A 17,106-nucleotide genomic window follows, 5' to 3' on the forward strand; every position below is an offset into this window, starting at 1 on the left:
AAAACATTACACAATACTAACTGATCAACTATTCTATCATGGTGAAATACTCCTGTAATATCCAGAGTCAGTCTGGATTCATGCCACAAGTCAAACAGACCTCCACTATCTGCATGGTCAATCTCACAGACTGTTTTGTTCAACATGAGGGAGGTTGGCTTGCAGTGCTTTTAGCAGGTGTTAACTTCAGGTCAGTAGGAAGGTGACACTGCCTTTGCAGCAGCTTCACCTGATCTCTGAGTTTGCCAAACCCGAGCAGAAACAAGTCAACACGAACCAACTGTTTCTCCCTCCAAGGCTCTAATTTTGCAGTTGCCACGTCATCGTTCAGCTCTGCAATTAAGGGAAGATCCAACAGATGTTTCACATTTACACAACAAAACTATAATGTGAAAACACTGATCTCTATCAACCCTGGGCTTTGCTTATTTGAAGCTCAGAAGTTTGCTATAGTCCGATCCAGAAAGGAATGACTCAACTCAACTGGACAGTCCAACCCATGACCGACTCGCTCAATGTGGTGACTGGGTTCCAATCGAGACTCTGTGGCCTGCCCAGCCCGACTCTTTGTAAATGAAGTTAAAATCATACAAAAAAACTGTGTGCAGGACTGATGTCATGCTTGGCATTACGTTTCACTGCAAGTTTTAGGAGGGTTAGATTTACTAGCATTCGGGAAACATTAAAAAAGTACAGTGGTTTACACTGAGTGCCTGTACTCTCTGTAAGTTTGCCCAGTCCTTCATCCAACACACTGCCACTGTGGATGCAGAGGCAGAGCAGTAACAAAAACACACACACACACACTAGTGCACACACACGCATATGCACACACACACTCACACACACACATGCACACACAAGCACGCACGCACACACACGTGCACACACATGCACGCACGCACGCACGCCTTAAATGGATATGCCCCACAGTTTATCAGTGATCTGCTAACTCCGTATCCTGCCCCCAGGGCATTCAGGTCTTCCTCTAAACAGCTCAGTTCAGTCCCAGGCCTCAAACAAGTTTTTTATTTCAGTTTCACTCAATTAGTTAGTTTCCACCCGACAGCAACAATATAGTGACTTGTGACGTTGTGAGTTTTGAATAATGTGTTTTTGGTGGAGAGTTTGTTGACTTTCTGGAGGATTTACTTATGAACGTTGTGCCAACGTGGGTGGATGATATCTTGCCGAGGTGTGAAACTCTTCTCACTGCCAGTTGGTTTTGGCCGGCTACCTTGTCCTCAGGACCAGAATCTTTACACTTTACACACATACAGGGGCCTGGGGCGATCCAAAACTAAAATGTATGAATGTATTAGTCACTTTTTGTCTGTTCAAAAGAACTGCGCACAACTACGCCCTCATTTTGCTTGGCTACAGTATATTGAACACAGCCCATTATAATTCTGTGCTGCTATAATGCTGTAATTCCAGGATTGCAGACTATTTTCTATACCGGGTGAAGCACAGCATCAATTAAATGTACACATTATCAGTTATTGGGTTGATTTGACATTAAGCGCGTTGTGATGGTAATGGTTTACCATGGGAAAGTCCCCCGTGTTCAGTTGCGTCCCCTGGGGCAACACGACGCCCACACCACAGAACCTATGGCACCACTTGAACTTGACAGCCAATGATTAAGCCGCTTATTGACATAAAGGTGTCCAAAGTAATTAGAGATGTTCCAAACAATAATAAGAAGGGGTGGGGGGGGGGGGGGGGGGTGGGTTAGTGTGGATGGGGGTGGTGTGGGATGGGGCGTTTGGTGGGGGTGGGTTAGTGTGGATGGGGGTGGAGTGGGATGGGGTGTTTGGGGCTGAGACAGGGTGTGGCGCCCATCATAGAGCTTGTTACCTTTGCCTTTAGTCACGCCTCCCCACTTGGAGCCGAGTGGAATGCCTCGGTGATTAAGCTAAAATCACACTGGCAGAGACGGTGCAATTAGAGGTGTAACGTTGTTATCTGGCAGCTGGTCTCCATCACCCACTGAACTAATGCTGATAGAAAGGGAAAATATTATTGTTCGCCGTGGCTGGTGCTGCTTATGTTATGCCTTTACAGTGTTGCTAAAGCTCTGATGACTTTGGTCTGAGGAAGAGAGGTCAGAAACTCAGATAATCCCACTATTGATCCATGATTACAAGCTATCACAAGCCCATGGTGTCTTCAGATGGTTATCTTATGGCTTGTATTTATGGAATGTAGAATGCATCAGTATGATTTGTCCTGGTCATATGTGTAAATGTTACTATGTATAATTATACACTACACACGCAGGGTATATGAATACATTAATTATTTTATATAAGTGTCATGCCACCTCATGGCCCATCCCTCATTATATATATGACACCTTTTCATACAGTTACAATTATTCAAATATAAACTTATATACACACACACACACACTGTGCGGGTGCGTGTGTATAGGTGTGAGGAATGTGGACTATAGACCTGTACGCTACATTGCCCCAGGTATATGCACGCTGATCATGTTAAGCGGAGCTCATGAGGCTGGATGTGTGACTCCCCATTGCCAGATTTTAATCTAAGTGTGTGTTTGTAGTCTTTGAGGTGTGGATTAGTGGGACTGTTGAGTCAGGTCCAGGCGAAGGCCCAGGAGGTCAGCCCAGAGAGAGGCCCATGTAAGCAGGCTCCAGCGCCGCTGAATGGGGCCATAATGGCCTGGATCAGAAGGAATGTGATCATGGTGCCTTGCTACTGACAGCCGGCCCCTGGGGACGTGAATTACTCCCACTGATACAAAGAGAAGATGACAAACACGCTGCCTCGGGCACTGTCTCCCCGGACTGCCCGTCTCCAACGCGACTAAATGAATCAAATTGCCTCCAATTAAATATTTAACTACCCTTCTTTCCCCCATGGCAGTTCCATTTTCTCTCCCTCCAGTCTCATGATACTAACACACTTTTCACTGCGTCACTGTGGCAAAAAGCAGACAATAGGAGAGTCTTGTGAGGTTTACACAATTGTTGTTGTTATGCACAAGCGGGATGCATGGCATTGTTTAATTCCTTGTTTTTAGCGGAAGGAAATGACCATGCAACGTAGTATGTGAAATTGTGACGCTCAATTCTATCATGTTTACTGAAAGAACTTAATCTAAAAAGATGGAGTGCTGTGATTTTTTTATTTTTTTCCAGTTTTTCATGTGTTTATGAGGTGACAGTACTTCACCCCTTGGTGTGGTTGTTATGTGCAATGATGTCTTCCCTTTGTGTTTAGGGTTTCTTCCTGGAGGCTGAAACCTTGACAGTCAAATGTGCCAATGAAATAAACTGTGATATAGTGACATCACAATATCATACCCTCCCCTAACCCCTCCAACTTCATCATACAACAACAGCTGTGGGTGCGGCTTCAGTTCAGGTGGATCACCACCCATCAGACTATGTATGTGTGTGTGTATGGTATATATACAATTATGACACTATTATTATGAGGAAGGAAGGCACTGGAGCAACTCAGACAGTTTAAGCCTTTTTTTTATTTATATATATATATTTTTTTTTATCCCACGATTTTGTAACCCATTTTTCACCCCTGTGTCAATCATCTAATGTGATCCTGGGCTCTACACACCCTCCACCAACCTAGTCCCCATATATGGGGGACAAGGGGAGAGCAACGGACTTGAACTCATGCTTCCTTCATGCCTGAGCGTCCAAGTTGCTCCTTTACACCTGACAGGGGGGAGTTTCCCTGGTAGTTTAAGCCTTTTTAATCAGTAGGGTGCAAGTAACAAAAAAAAAAAACATTATTAGACATTATTATTAATAACTTATGAATAATAATGTCTAATAATGTTTTTGGGTTTTTTTTTACGAATCATAAGCCACCAGATCTATGTCTGCAAAGAAAGGCGGTGCAGACAGAGAGAGGTGGGGACCGACAGAAGAAACCTGACTATTATACTGTATATTGTTGAGGTCTTTGTCAGGGGACACAAACAGATGGAGACGGGTACAATGGATATACATACCTACCTGTCTATAGTGCCCACCCTGCATGCCAATATACAGGGTATGACATCAGGGATATCCATTTATCGGCATGAAAAAGTCAATGACTGACAGATACCGAGATCTCCATATATGGGCATAAAAGGGACACAGGTAGACAGGCAGCTACAGAGATCTCTGTATCTCTCCGTGCTCTGAGTTTGAACTCGGTCGGCCATATTTTCACTTGACCATACATGTTCATAGCGGTCAGATCTGTGGCTCAAGACAACCGGATCTCCATATATGCCTATGGGCATATCGGGTTTGTTCATGCTTATGTGACATGGAATCGAATATACTTTTGTTTATGTATTTGCTGTTATGGGAAAACTTGAAGCCAAACTGTGTAATGGGGTGTGTTGCCTGAAGAGCTGATTAATATGCAGAGCATCTTGGGTGGGATTGATACTGCATTGGGGTTGGTTGATTCGTAGCCAGGGGTGGAGTCTATAGACTATATAAGGGCTCATAAGCTTAGTCGAGTGAAGGCTGCCATGGAGAGAGGTTGATACTTTACCTTTCTGTGCTGTTGTTGGGACGTTTTTTATTTATTTGCCAAATACTTGCAATTATGTTATCCAAGCCTGGATTCAATTAAAAACTTTACTTTTCCTGCAAGCCTGCCTCCTGGACCCAGGAATGTCAGGAATGACAGTTTTGGGGGGTTTTTTCACTGGCGAACAGCCGATCCACAATCCCACTTGGTAACATCTAGTTGTCCAAAACCGCCCATATATGCTGATGACATCAGGGATCTCCATGGGCTTAAAATGAACATACCGTAGTGCCTATCTTATCTATGGCATAGGCAGACAGACAGATACAAAGAGCTCCATATCTGGATACAAAAGGGACATACCGGGCATGCATTCCCTATTTGCATCGTTCCCAACTTGCATCGTTTACGAGTAGCCAGGAGTATTTTTACAATTTGGCCATTTAGCAGATGCTCTTATTCAGAGCGACTTACAACTAATTAATTACATAGAAATAGAATGCACAGAGAACAGCATCTGTCTCCATCACAACATGCTCTAAATAACATTCTGTATATTTAAACTGAATTACTCTGTAAACAATGAACCTAGCATCTGTCTTATCATGCATTCTATCACATTCTTAACATTTGTGGTTAAGAAACAAAAGTAAGAACGAGTGTCCAAGATATGTCCGCATAGTAGCCATATATCCTGGTCAGTCGCTAGCTCTGGTGCATTTAGAGCTATGTTACTCTCGACTTCTGCCGCTCGCATGAATGCAGACCAGCCTCTCGTTTAGCGTAAATAAAGAACGTTTTTGCTACTCACCAAAACAAAGGCGGGTTGTGTCATTAGAAAGCTTACTTTCCTTAGTGGGAGCACTCTGGGGCCCCCACCACACGTATATACCGTACTTTTTGGCCAAAAGGGTTTTTTGTTTCCACCAGGAAAAGAATACTTTTAGTTACTCCACTGTGCCTTCTACCGATATTGCCCAGAAAATTGCCTCATAGAGAATATCTTTCCTCTGTTGAAAAGAAATCCCTTTCTGCCCAAAAAGTACCGTTTATACGTGTGGTGGGGGGTGGTGGTGCTTCCACTAAGGAAAGTAGGCTTTCTAATGACACAACCCGCCTTTGTTTTGGTGAGTAGCAAAAACGTTCTTTTTATTTACGTTGGTCTGCATTCATGCGAGCGGCGGAAGTCTGAGTAACATAGCTCTAAATGCAACGCATTAGAGCTATGGACCAGAGCTAGTCAGTCGCTAGCATCAATCACATACAGTAGGGCGTATATGGTGCATTCATATAGCACCTTTTTGGAGCTTTTCTGCCTTTATTGTGACAGGAAGCAGATATCAGAAGTGACACACTGCAGCAAAGGTCAAGGGCCCTATCTTGTGCCGCCCCTTACCCCTTATCCCTAAACTTATTTGCTATTTTAAAATATTTAAAAATAGTTCAACTAGCCAATTTTATATCGACATGTTGTGAGCTTGTAGATCTACTATTTTAATTATTTTAAAATGTTTTAAAATAGTAAAAAATGGCAGATAATTTTAGGGGCAAGGGCAAGATGTAGTATGCGCCTTAACCACTAGGCTATCCGCACCCCCCATAATAATGCCTTTACCTAAACCCATTCACACACACGGCAGAGGAAACCGTGCAAGGCACCATCCTGCTCCTCGGGAGCAGTTCAGTGAGGATTCAGTTCAGACACTTCAACAGTAAACACTAAAGCCAAATTCCAAAACCCAAAATCTCGGCACACTCGCTCACTCACACTCGGTCACTCCAGCATGGTGGTGTTACAGTGAAATTGGTGATGTGCCGAAATATGTGACCATCTTATGGACTTCACACAACTTACATGGAGGTCTTTAAATACGTGGCCTAAATACCGTTAAGTTGAACTCTGCTACAATAATTTACGTTTGGAAACTGATGTTATGTGATGTCTAGACGATTGTCACATATTTCATCAGGTCACCAATTTCACCATAACACCGCCATGCAGTAGTGACCGAGTGTGAGTGAGCGAGTGGCAGAGATTTAGGGTAATGGAATTTGACTCACAAGTGGCCACTCTACTGTACCTCCTGAGACACTGCTGCCTGATAGATGATCACAGTTTGTGTCACTTTTACGTTTCCACATGAAGATGAATCGTAAATGTATACAAATGAAGTGCCCCCACAGTTCCCAGTGTCAACATGTGACAAAGATGTCCATGATATTTAGCGACCTTTTCAATTTGGAAAAACAGTCATTATGTGACACTATAGTATACTCGTATGGCATAAATCATTGTTTTCAACAATGCCTGAACAATGAACATCATGGAGGGAACCGCTGTCTCATCTGAGTTTTCTGTATTCTGTTTTGTCAATCTATCAAAAGAAGTTTTATATTTCAATGGGACAACACTTTTGATTCTTCCGGGGTGTGTGTGCGAGCACCACAGCCCTCGTCCAATCACATCTTTCATGTTTAATCTGATTTGCTCTCCTCTTCCTCTGAAGCGTCAGACTCGTCAGTGCTGTGCTGAGCTGGGGCTGGCGTGACCACGGCATTATTACCCAGAGGTCTCCAGGGGTGCATGGGTCCTGGGCCTTCACGGGGAGAGAGGGGCAGACCAAGGGGACGGGGCCTGTGTGAACAGCTGTGCCCTGTTTTAGACCCTCCGACTCAATTACCTCCTTCTCTTTGAAGAAGTCTTTCCTTACACACTTTCACACATGCAGCACACATTAGGGCAGTAGGACTTCGATATGACCACGGGATGAAGAGTTCAAATGCCTCAACTTTGATTTCTCAATTCTGTGAGATTTTGGTGATGTCACATAATTCTCCACATAAAGAGATTCTTAAAGGGTTGATTTTCTAGTACTTTAATCTTGAAACAGTAGTTATTTTTCTTCCATCTTACAACTCTACAGCTAGATTCTGAAATAGTTCTACATAGAACCCATTGAGTGTTTCATAGCATAGTAAAAGTGGAACATGTGCCCATCATCACATGCTGAAAACCATTCTATAACCCATCAAGCCACCGTAGCAAGATCTCAGAGAGATAACTCCAATGCTATTTTAAGCAATGCTTGCTCGACCGCTCTGTAGAACAGAGTTCAAATATATGGCAAATATGATCGATAGCATCTAAAAACATTGCTCTGTGTGTTTATCATACATAAAGAATGCATGAAGAAACCCTGATGGTTCATCTTGGTCTGGTAAAACGTTGTGTACCTTTCATAGTAGTTCTATTGCTGTAATAAATACACTCTAATGGAACAACAGAAGTTACACAGGATGTTGGTGAACTATTTTTAGTGTGATACCTTTGAGAACTGATAATCAAGTAAAAGAACCAACCCTCTATTCTGAGATCAGTATCAGAAGTCGCCTTTCTATTCCACAGCATGGAACTGGCTTGACCGTCTCTATTAGACCTTTTTATGGCATGGCACCGAAGGGACTAGCCATTTAGAAGAGCGTTTTGTTTGTGTGTGTGTGTGTGTGGGGTGTGTGTGTGTGGGGTGTGTGTGTGTGGGGTGTGCGTGTGTGTGTGTGTGTGTGTATGTGTGTGTGCGTGCGTGCGTGCGTGCGTGCGTGCGTGCGTGCGTGCGTGCGTGCGTGCGTGCGTGCGTGCGTGCGCGCGTGCGTGCGTGTGCAGCTTCCATGTTGATGCATTCAGAGATTTGTCCTGCATGGATCAACTTAAGCATGCAGGGTTAAACAGAGCCATAATGACTCATTAGCCAATTCCACTGTACTTTGAATTAATAAAAGAAATCTCACGACAGTGATTTCAATGAAGCAGTGCTCTGCAATAACAGTTTTCTTTTCCTTGTCTGACATGTGATTGAGTTACAAAGAGGAATATATTTGCAACAGGTGCCACTAACACAGCACAGGCATGAGGGCCTCTACGTCCACCCTCAGTAACCTCCCTGTGCCCCCGAGCCCTAAGCCTGCCAGGGAAACCCGACTCCCGTTCATACACTGGCACACTCTCTGCTGCTGTAGCCTTCACACCCCCCACCTCTGCAGTCCTGTAGATGGCTTGGTGAAGTGTGTGTGTGTGTGTGTGTGTGTGTGTGTGTGTGTGTGTGTGTGTGTGTGTGTGTGTGTGTGTGTGTGTGTGTGTGTGTGTGTGTGTGTGTGTGTGTGTGTGTCACTGTGTGTGTGTCACTGTGTGTGTGTGTGTGTGTGTGTGTGTGTGTGTGTGTGTGTGTGTGTGTGTGTGTGTGTGTGTGTGTGTGTGCATATGTGCGTGCGTGCGTGTACATGCCTTCATTTATATTGTCTTTTACTACTTTAAGTCCCACATCCTATATCCTTCATCGTCAGTGAGTTCAAATGATAAAGGTTTTATTATAAAACTGCTCACGTCCAACTTGATAATGCATATACTGTACAACACCATCCATCTGTGAGCCAAGTACTTGGCCTTTCACACACTTATTATCAGAAATGGTGTTTCATTTTAAGCAATAACTCATATTTGAAGTGGTCGATTTGATGAAATAATAAATAATTTTATGAACAGGCTTGGTAACATGGAAGAGAATGCAGGATGTATTTTTGGAACGTTGCCTGGAGTTAAATATTTTTTATTTAATTCACTGTTGATTACAAATAATGGCGTGCCCATTACAAAAGTGGGCACGCCATGAATGTTTCTGAACCAATTGGCAGAGCTTATGAGTGAACTTTTGCTTCTTAGAACAAGTTAATACATCTGGGGGTGTGGCTTTGCCTTGCTGTATTCAGAGCGGGAATATTTGTCTCCACCAGGCCGAAGTCATGGCGAGAGAGTATGTTTTGCACTCCGTCCGTGTGTGCATCCGTCCGTCCGTCCGTCCGTCCGTCCGTCCGTCTGTTACCAGCTAATCTGGTAACAAGACTACTCGCCCCGTTTCTGTTTTCCTCCCAGAATTTCCCCCAGAATGAGGGGTGGGAGAGGCTGGACAGCAGACGGCTGGACTTTGAATTTCACTAACTATAAACTTTCATGACAGCAGAACAGCCTAAGTACAAATATAATTTATGAAAAGCTACTACAGTGAAGTCTGTTCACAGAAGTTGTTGTAGGATATGTGGGGATTATCTGACGAGGTACCATTTGAGGGGGCAAAACCTTACATATACTAAATAATACTAAATTGTTTATAGGTTCAATATACGTTAAATAATATAGCCTTTCCACAGGAGTATCTTTTTACATTTTTCCAAAAAGAATACAAACAGCCAATAGCATATTACAAAGTTATCCCCCTCACTGGGGAAAATTCCGGGAGGAAAAACGGGCAAGCACCGGGGCGAGTAGTCCAGTATTCGCTAATCTACGGCACCGTTAACCTACAGTCCAAATGATGAAGACCCCTTTCCCTGACACAGTGCTAATTTTAACTCCCAAAGTTAACTTCTTCTCACCCCCACGTCACCCCAAGGAATGGGGAAGACATTCTAATGACCTCGGCTCTTACCTTTTAATGTGTACCATTAAAATGGTACACATACATGTACACTTATTCTTTCTCATGAAGTCCTTCCTGGCAATAATAATTTTATAAATGCACAGAAACTCTGTGTAAATGAAATAGTCCCCCGCAGAACTCGAACACTGTCCGACCAATCAACTGTCAAACCCGGCATGTGCGTTGCCGTGGATCTGAGGGTGATTAAATGAAGCATTACCCCTCAGTACAACGTGCCAACAAGTGGAAATTCAGCTTTTCCAGAACCGTCTGTCTGTGCCGCATTCAATGCTCATATATGGAGTTCTCTGTATCTGTCTGCCTGTGTCTCTTTTATGCCCATGTATGGAGATCCCTGATGTCACTCAATATGACTTCATAGTGACGTGACTGACGTCATAGACAAGCCTCCAAGTACTATGATAATGGGTACTACACTAACGGGTACAACAGGTATAATAATGATAATAATATAATATACACTTTATTTGCATATCACTTTTCAAAAGCAAGTTTACAAAGTGCTTCACAACACAAACCACAACAAAACTAAACTAAAACTAAAATGATTGCATAACCGGAGGGTCATGCAATTCCAACGGGCATCAGCATGCAAGCTACTGTTAAGTAACTAGTCATTTATTTGCCATTCTCTTCTCTTTGTAATAACACTTTTAATAGATTATGTATTCTCAATAGGCTATTGTAAACTAGTAACTACCTTAAGCTATTCTTTATTTCCATTCTATACATTATAAGTTTGTGTTTCATATTTGAACTAGGCTAATGCACCTACAGCACATCCTCATTCTGCCACTGTCCTATATTAATAGGTTACATGCTTACTGCATCAAAGTTCTGTTTAATAATAGCCTTTTAATATAGTATCTAGTACATCCTTACTGCATCTACATCCCGCTTAATATCAGCTATAATATCTTAATATCTATATATTTACTGGATCAATGTCTAATGTTTAATAGCCCATATATCACATGCTTACTGCAAAGTCCTGTTTAATATTAGCCTTTTAATATACCGGTAGTATCTAGTACATCCTTATACTGCATCTATGTCCCGTTTAATGATAGCCTAATAAGTATTAATTATATTGTAAAGATTGATGATATTAATTTACCACACCTTGCTGGTGGCTGGAATTCACACCCAAATGAGGGGCCGTTTCCCATCATGAGGTCGTTCATTGCAAGGAATTCATGGGCTTCTCGCTCCAGTGAAAGTTCCTTGTGCGCAGCAGGTAACGTGTGGTACCGGGCTGCACTGCAGGGGAAATGCACAACCGTATACAATCGTTACCTGTCCCATGCCATAGTCCCCTTTAGTCTCATGTAGCCGAACAATCGAATATCTCTGCCTATACCGTTACGTCTGCGGTGATATCTAAATTCAATGTATTGGCTCGAATTTCGGAGGAAGAACAAGCAGTTATTTATTTATTTAGATCTCTGAATAGCTTCCATCCACTTTTAGCCACTACATTTCTCAGATATGTCAGTACTAGGCCGAGGTCTTTGATTAGCTAATTGATTAGCTGTATATAGACAGACGAATCCATGGAGCGGTGCCCTGTAGGCCGGGTGTAGCTAATCAATGCTGAGGTGTAAAGCTGCGTTTAATGGTACACCTCAGTAATGGCTGCGCCCCACCATGGATTCGACTATAGGGGACGGCCACAGTGACGCTACAGGTAAGATTCGGATTTAACGCCATTTTCTTGCCTGACTAGTTTGATGCATAATGACCTGCAATGGTAGTAGCGTCAGGCTGTAGTCTGACGTCTTTATTGCGACTGTAGGTCGCAGATTACTATGAAAACCTGCAAAACCCGTCCGTTACTCCGTTCCTCCGTCACTCACACCTACATACATATATGGTTGTCAGTCCATCACGCCTCGTGACACGCTCCATGTACTGTATGGCTGTCTCCCCGCCTACCCCGCCCTTCCTTCTGCTCTTTGATGTCTCCCTTTTGACTGATACCTGTCCATTCAAACTCTAGACGGGCCCGCCCCAAAGTGCAGCTCGAAAATTAAGGCCTGGCCCTACCTGATCCAGCGCTCGCCCAGCAGTCTGCCGTCACCCAGGCGGATGTGGGGGCGTGGTCGCTTCTCGCCCTCAGGGCGTCTTACTGGTTTAGACTATTTATTATTAATTCAGCTTTTACATTTTCCCCTCAATGTACCTTCCTGCAATGGAAAAGGGCCATAGATTAAATTAAACTGAGTTAGGTTTGTAAATGTGGTCTGTTCTCCGCCTCCCCTCACATCAAAACAGTTCTCAATGTTTACAACTTGACTTGATGAGATATGGAACCAGAGAGAGGAAAAACGACCAAGAGAGTGAATTGACGAGTGCCCAGGCAAACGCATGTTCTCTCCTCAGTAAATAAATAGCTGTTGCACGCAGATCATGTTTTTATCATGAAGGTCATCTGACTAGTAGTTGGTGTGTTGTTAACCGAGCTAGCCTGGGCAGTGCATCGACTGTCAAAGATATAAAATAAATGTTGATGTATGACTTGGGTGTCAGCTGACAAAATAACATAACCTTCAACAACATTCCCAAACACATGTAGTCTGTAGTCTGACAGAGCTAGCTAGTGGCTACTGAGTAGCACTTTGCATGGGAAATTTGCGGCAGAACAAGGAGTAGCTAAATCTGGCATTTAAAAAAATCTAATATCTACCAACTCTTTTCTGGATGTCAAACCAACTCCATGATAGTTATAGTAACACAGAAAGAAAGGTTGTTATTTTGAGAGAGACATGTCCAATGAATACATTGTATACGTTTTATTTTGATGGTAACTGTTGTACCATCACAATATTAGGCGTACACTCGATAAACGGACTGGTAGCTTTATCGTATTATGGACACAGTGCTTCTTCCCATTATAACTGTCGTCACACAGAGTCGTCACACACTGGAAAATGGCGATCGGAATATTTAATCCTTAGTGAGTCTCCGCCCTGTGCCCATGCCCCATACTACTGCTACTGCTAATATGCTAATAATAATAATAATAATATACTTGCGCGTTGCCTCTCAGCCTCTCTATAAACCATTGACCTTAAATACTAAAACAACAAATAAACCTTTAAAGAAATGCGACATTATGCAAGATACAAATTCTTTGTTTAAATAGTTGTTGTTTTTTTATCTGAAAAAAAATATATTTTCTCAAGATCATATACTCTCTGATGAAACATACCTACTCAGCTAAACCATTTAACGTTCTGTAGGAAAATAACATATTAAAAAAGAAATACAATCTGATATAACAATAAATGCAAAAATATAATTTCATGATATATACCCAAAAAAGAAAACATGTATTGACTTAATTTGAATTATAATCATGGTCTGACTGAGTAATAGGCGTCTCTAACTTCAATATTTGTATTGGTATTTTCATATTTGTTAAAATATACATGATCTAAAATACTTCCGTAATCCATAGTTGGATTTGTGACTAATTGTTTAAAGCATAAACCGGACATGAAGGTATTTATACTTTCATCGTTTCCATGACTTATGGTCATCGTTAAAATCTCCTAGCATCATAATAGAAGATTTCATAGATGCTACGATTATTTTTAGCACTTCAATAGCGCGTTTTGCGCCTGGCCAGTAAACCTCTCCATGGCTGTATCATAGGTTTTCTGTACGCCTCTCTGTAAAACATTGGAATTAAATACAAAAGTCGGGTTATAACTGGCCGTCAATGGTGACGTAATTACGATATGTTTCAATATTGGTTAGCTAACAGGTAACGTATGTAAGTTGTAAGTTGAAAAGTACTATACTGTGGTCGGCTGGGTTTTCTATGCGTATGCTCGTGGTAGCCTATATATACTGATTTTGAGTGTGACATAATGAAGATATGTATCAATGCCGGGTTATAACTGGCTTTTGATGGTGACGTAATAAAGATAGGTTTCAGATTACATACAGTACATGTATACATAGAGACATTACCTTTAATCCACCCGACATTGAAACATATCTTTATTACGTCACCATCAACAACCAATAAGGGACCACCATTCTTACATACATACATACATACATACATACATATAACATACATACATACATACATACTGTACATACATACATACATACCTTAATTTACGGGCTGCACTAATGCACTTTGGGGTGGGCCCGTCTAGAGTTTAAATGAGGTATCAGTCAAAAGGGAGACATCGAAGAGGAAGGGTGGATGGGGAAGGATCAACATATGGAATGTCAGACAGGTCAGCACCATATATGGAGATCTAAGGGTTTGATGTTTGCAGATGTAGAGTTGCTGGCCAATATTGATGACATCAGGGATCTCCATATGGGCTTAATATTGATGACATCAGGGATCTCCATCCCTAATGATGTCACGTGATGTTACTGGGGTGACCAACAACTGACGGGAAATGCACAATTTCATAGTAAATTAACAACAATAATAATAATTAATACACACTCACCACACCGACGTGGAAAGATTTGCAAAGATACGTTATTTTTCAATAACATTATGATTACATGTTTACGTTAGTCTAAAAGTAGCACGGCCGCCATGGCACTTTTTCACAGACCATTCAGAGTCCACAAGTAAAGGGGCGATTTGCTTAGACGCTCTGACTGACCGCGGTCCAGTGGTTTGTGAGATTAGCCACAAACACACAGGGGCCAAAACATAAAGAGCACAATAATAATAATAATAATAATAATAATAACAGGCTAATAGTAGGCTAATACTATTATTAGGCTACACTTATTAGTTGAATACATATGTTGCATAAAATTCAAGTGTTTAACAATATACAATAGAGTCATACAATTATACTTTTCAGCATCTCAACAAAAAATTGCCTAATATCAATATAATATATTGATATTAGGCAATTTTTTGTAAAAAGAACATTTCGTTTGAACGTACAGTAAGTAGGCTAGATGCTGACTTCTTTGGACAAAGAATCTTTGCCCTTTGTTTTTTTTATGTTCAAAAGCCTTAAATTATACATGCTGCATGGATGTAAATAAGTTTTAGTAACTTAATTTCATAAATGAGAAGTGGATGTTACGCCTTTAAGAGTTAAGGAACTTGAAACCTTGTTTGCGCAACAATCAGTGCAGCTCCCTCACAGCCGCCAAAGTGTCTAGACTAGCACATGACGGGAGTCAGCCAATGGCTCCATCGCTCTCCTCGGGGGCCCGTGTGTGCGTTTGCGTGCGCGCGTGTGCGCGTGTGTGTGTGTGTGTGTGTGTGTGTGTGTGTGTGTGTGTGTGTGTGTGTGTGTGTGTGTGTGTGTGTGTGTGTGTGTGTGTGTGTGTGTGTGTGTGTGCGCACGCGCGTGCGAGTCTGAGAGAGAGAGAGAGAGAGAGAGAGAGAGAGAGCGAGAGAGCGAGAGAGAGAGATAGCGAAAGAAAAAAAGAAAGAGAGAAACGGAGAAAGAAAGAGATCTGGGCTGCAGTTTGCTGGATCTGAGTCGGGAAGCAGGAGCGCTGTTCAGACTCGGGATTGATTCTTTTCTTGTTTTCAGCTCACATGGATATTTTTGGATTGTAAAAGAAACGTACTGAGATCTTTAGGAAACGACAAGGATTCTGACTCTAGAGCATTTTTTTTCTATACTGGGATTAAAAATCGCTTCGTACCTCATTCATGCTCGCAATAATCGTGTGCCGGTTTTAGAAGTAGATCTGAGGCTGTTTAAAGTCCATAAACTACACTAGACAACGAGTCTTTGTGCGCGTTGTTGTTGTTTAATTGAAGGGCTACCGTTTGTATGGATTTTATGGCTTAGTTTATTATGTTATGTTATCATGTACGCTACGTTTGTTATGCGTTCGTAGAAAACATATAAACAGTTCATTCCGCAGCGATCCCGGATAGCAAGCATTAGCTTTGCGCTCTTCTTGTGTTTTTGTTACGATACAAGAGGCTAAATGAATACAATTTGATTACCATGCAGCACTGCATTTCTTAGTGGGGATTTGTTGTTGTAAATGCAACAAAGTAGCATTGACTCTGAATGTTGCGGATTTGTCGCCAACGCTCATCGGTCGGCTGTGCATGCACTGCACGGCATTCAACAGACATTAATGTTGTACGACGACCACATAAGTATCTTCAATAGGTACTCGGATATCTGAACAAGAACAAAACCCCCATATAGATTTTCAAATTGTCGTATGTTCAGGACGAAACGCTCAGGTCTTGTGCGGCGACTCTGGAGAAGTCGTTTGATCCCAGATAAAGAGGGGGGAGATGGAAATGGCAAAGCAAGTAGCGAAGGGTGCAGGGACGATCTGTTCGGCAACAACCCAGAGAAAATTCCCAAAACGGAGCTCGGACCGATGACCCCTAGCGGGTCGCCTGTAGTGGACATAGGGGGTGTGTGCACCCGGAGTCCCGTGGAGAGCAGTGGCGTGGTGGTGGTGGGGGTCACTTCGGACCAAGATCATGGGGGCGCAGTGTGCGTCCAGGACCAGGGGAGCCCCCGCTCCATTCACGACAGCGAGTGTAGGACCGTGACTTGCTGTCTATTTAAAGACCGGGACCACTCGGAAATTCGGGGTCCAGAAACGGCTCAGGGCAGGGAACCGGGGACGTGTCATTTCGTGCTGAGGAACCTCGGACCGCGGGATAGCGGTTCTCCCGAGGCGCAGGAGCCTATGCCGCGCACGGTATTGGAGCAAGAACTCAAATCGGCCACATATGCGCTTTTAAAGAGGCTAAAGGAGAAAACGCTGGATACCTTACTGGAAGCGGTGGAGTCCAGAGGAGGGATGCCTAGCGACTGTGTTATGGTGTCCCGGACAGAGCTGAGGTTGGGCGGCCATTTGGCATCTCCACAGCTGCTTGTCTGTAAACTGTACAGGTGGTCCGACCTTCAGCACTCGGCCCAGCTCAAACCGCTCTGTGAGTGTATGAGCTTTGGGTCCCCGGACAGTCCGACAGTATGCTGCAATCCCTATCACTACAGTCGACTCTGTGGCCCAGGTAAGAGCATCTGCCTGTGTAGACTGTGCTCCATACTGTTCTGGCACACTGCAGACCAGCCTGATCTGTGTGTTGCTTAGAAAATGG

General features: G+C 42.9%; 1 protein-coding gene across 1 annotated transcript in view; it reads left to right on the plus strand.

The window, feature by feature from the left end:
• The first annotated feature begins 15,475 nt into the window (after positions 1-15,475).
• smad6b (SMAD family member 6b) overlaps positions 15,476-17,106 on the plus strand; it is a 32,774-nt gene continuing 31,143 nt past the window's right edge. The window contains exon 1 of the mRNA XM_083764074.1: positions 15,476-17,019. Coding sequence (XP_083620200.1) covers positions 16,209-17,019 — 811 coding nt within the window. The 5' untranslated portion in view covers positions 15,476-16,208. The remainder of the gene's footprint in view (positions 17,020-17,106) is intronic.

The sequence above is a fragment of the Protomyctophum parallelum genome, assembly GCF_964188405.1.
Source record: "Protomyctophum parallelum genome assembly, chromosome: 4".
NCBI lineage: Eukaryota > Metazoa > Chordata > Actinopteri > Myctophiformes > Myctophidae > Protomyctophum > Protomyctophum parallelum.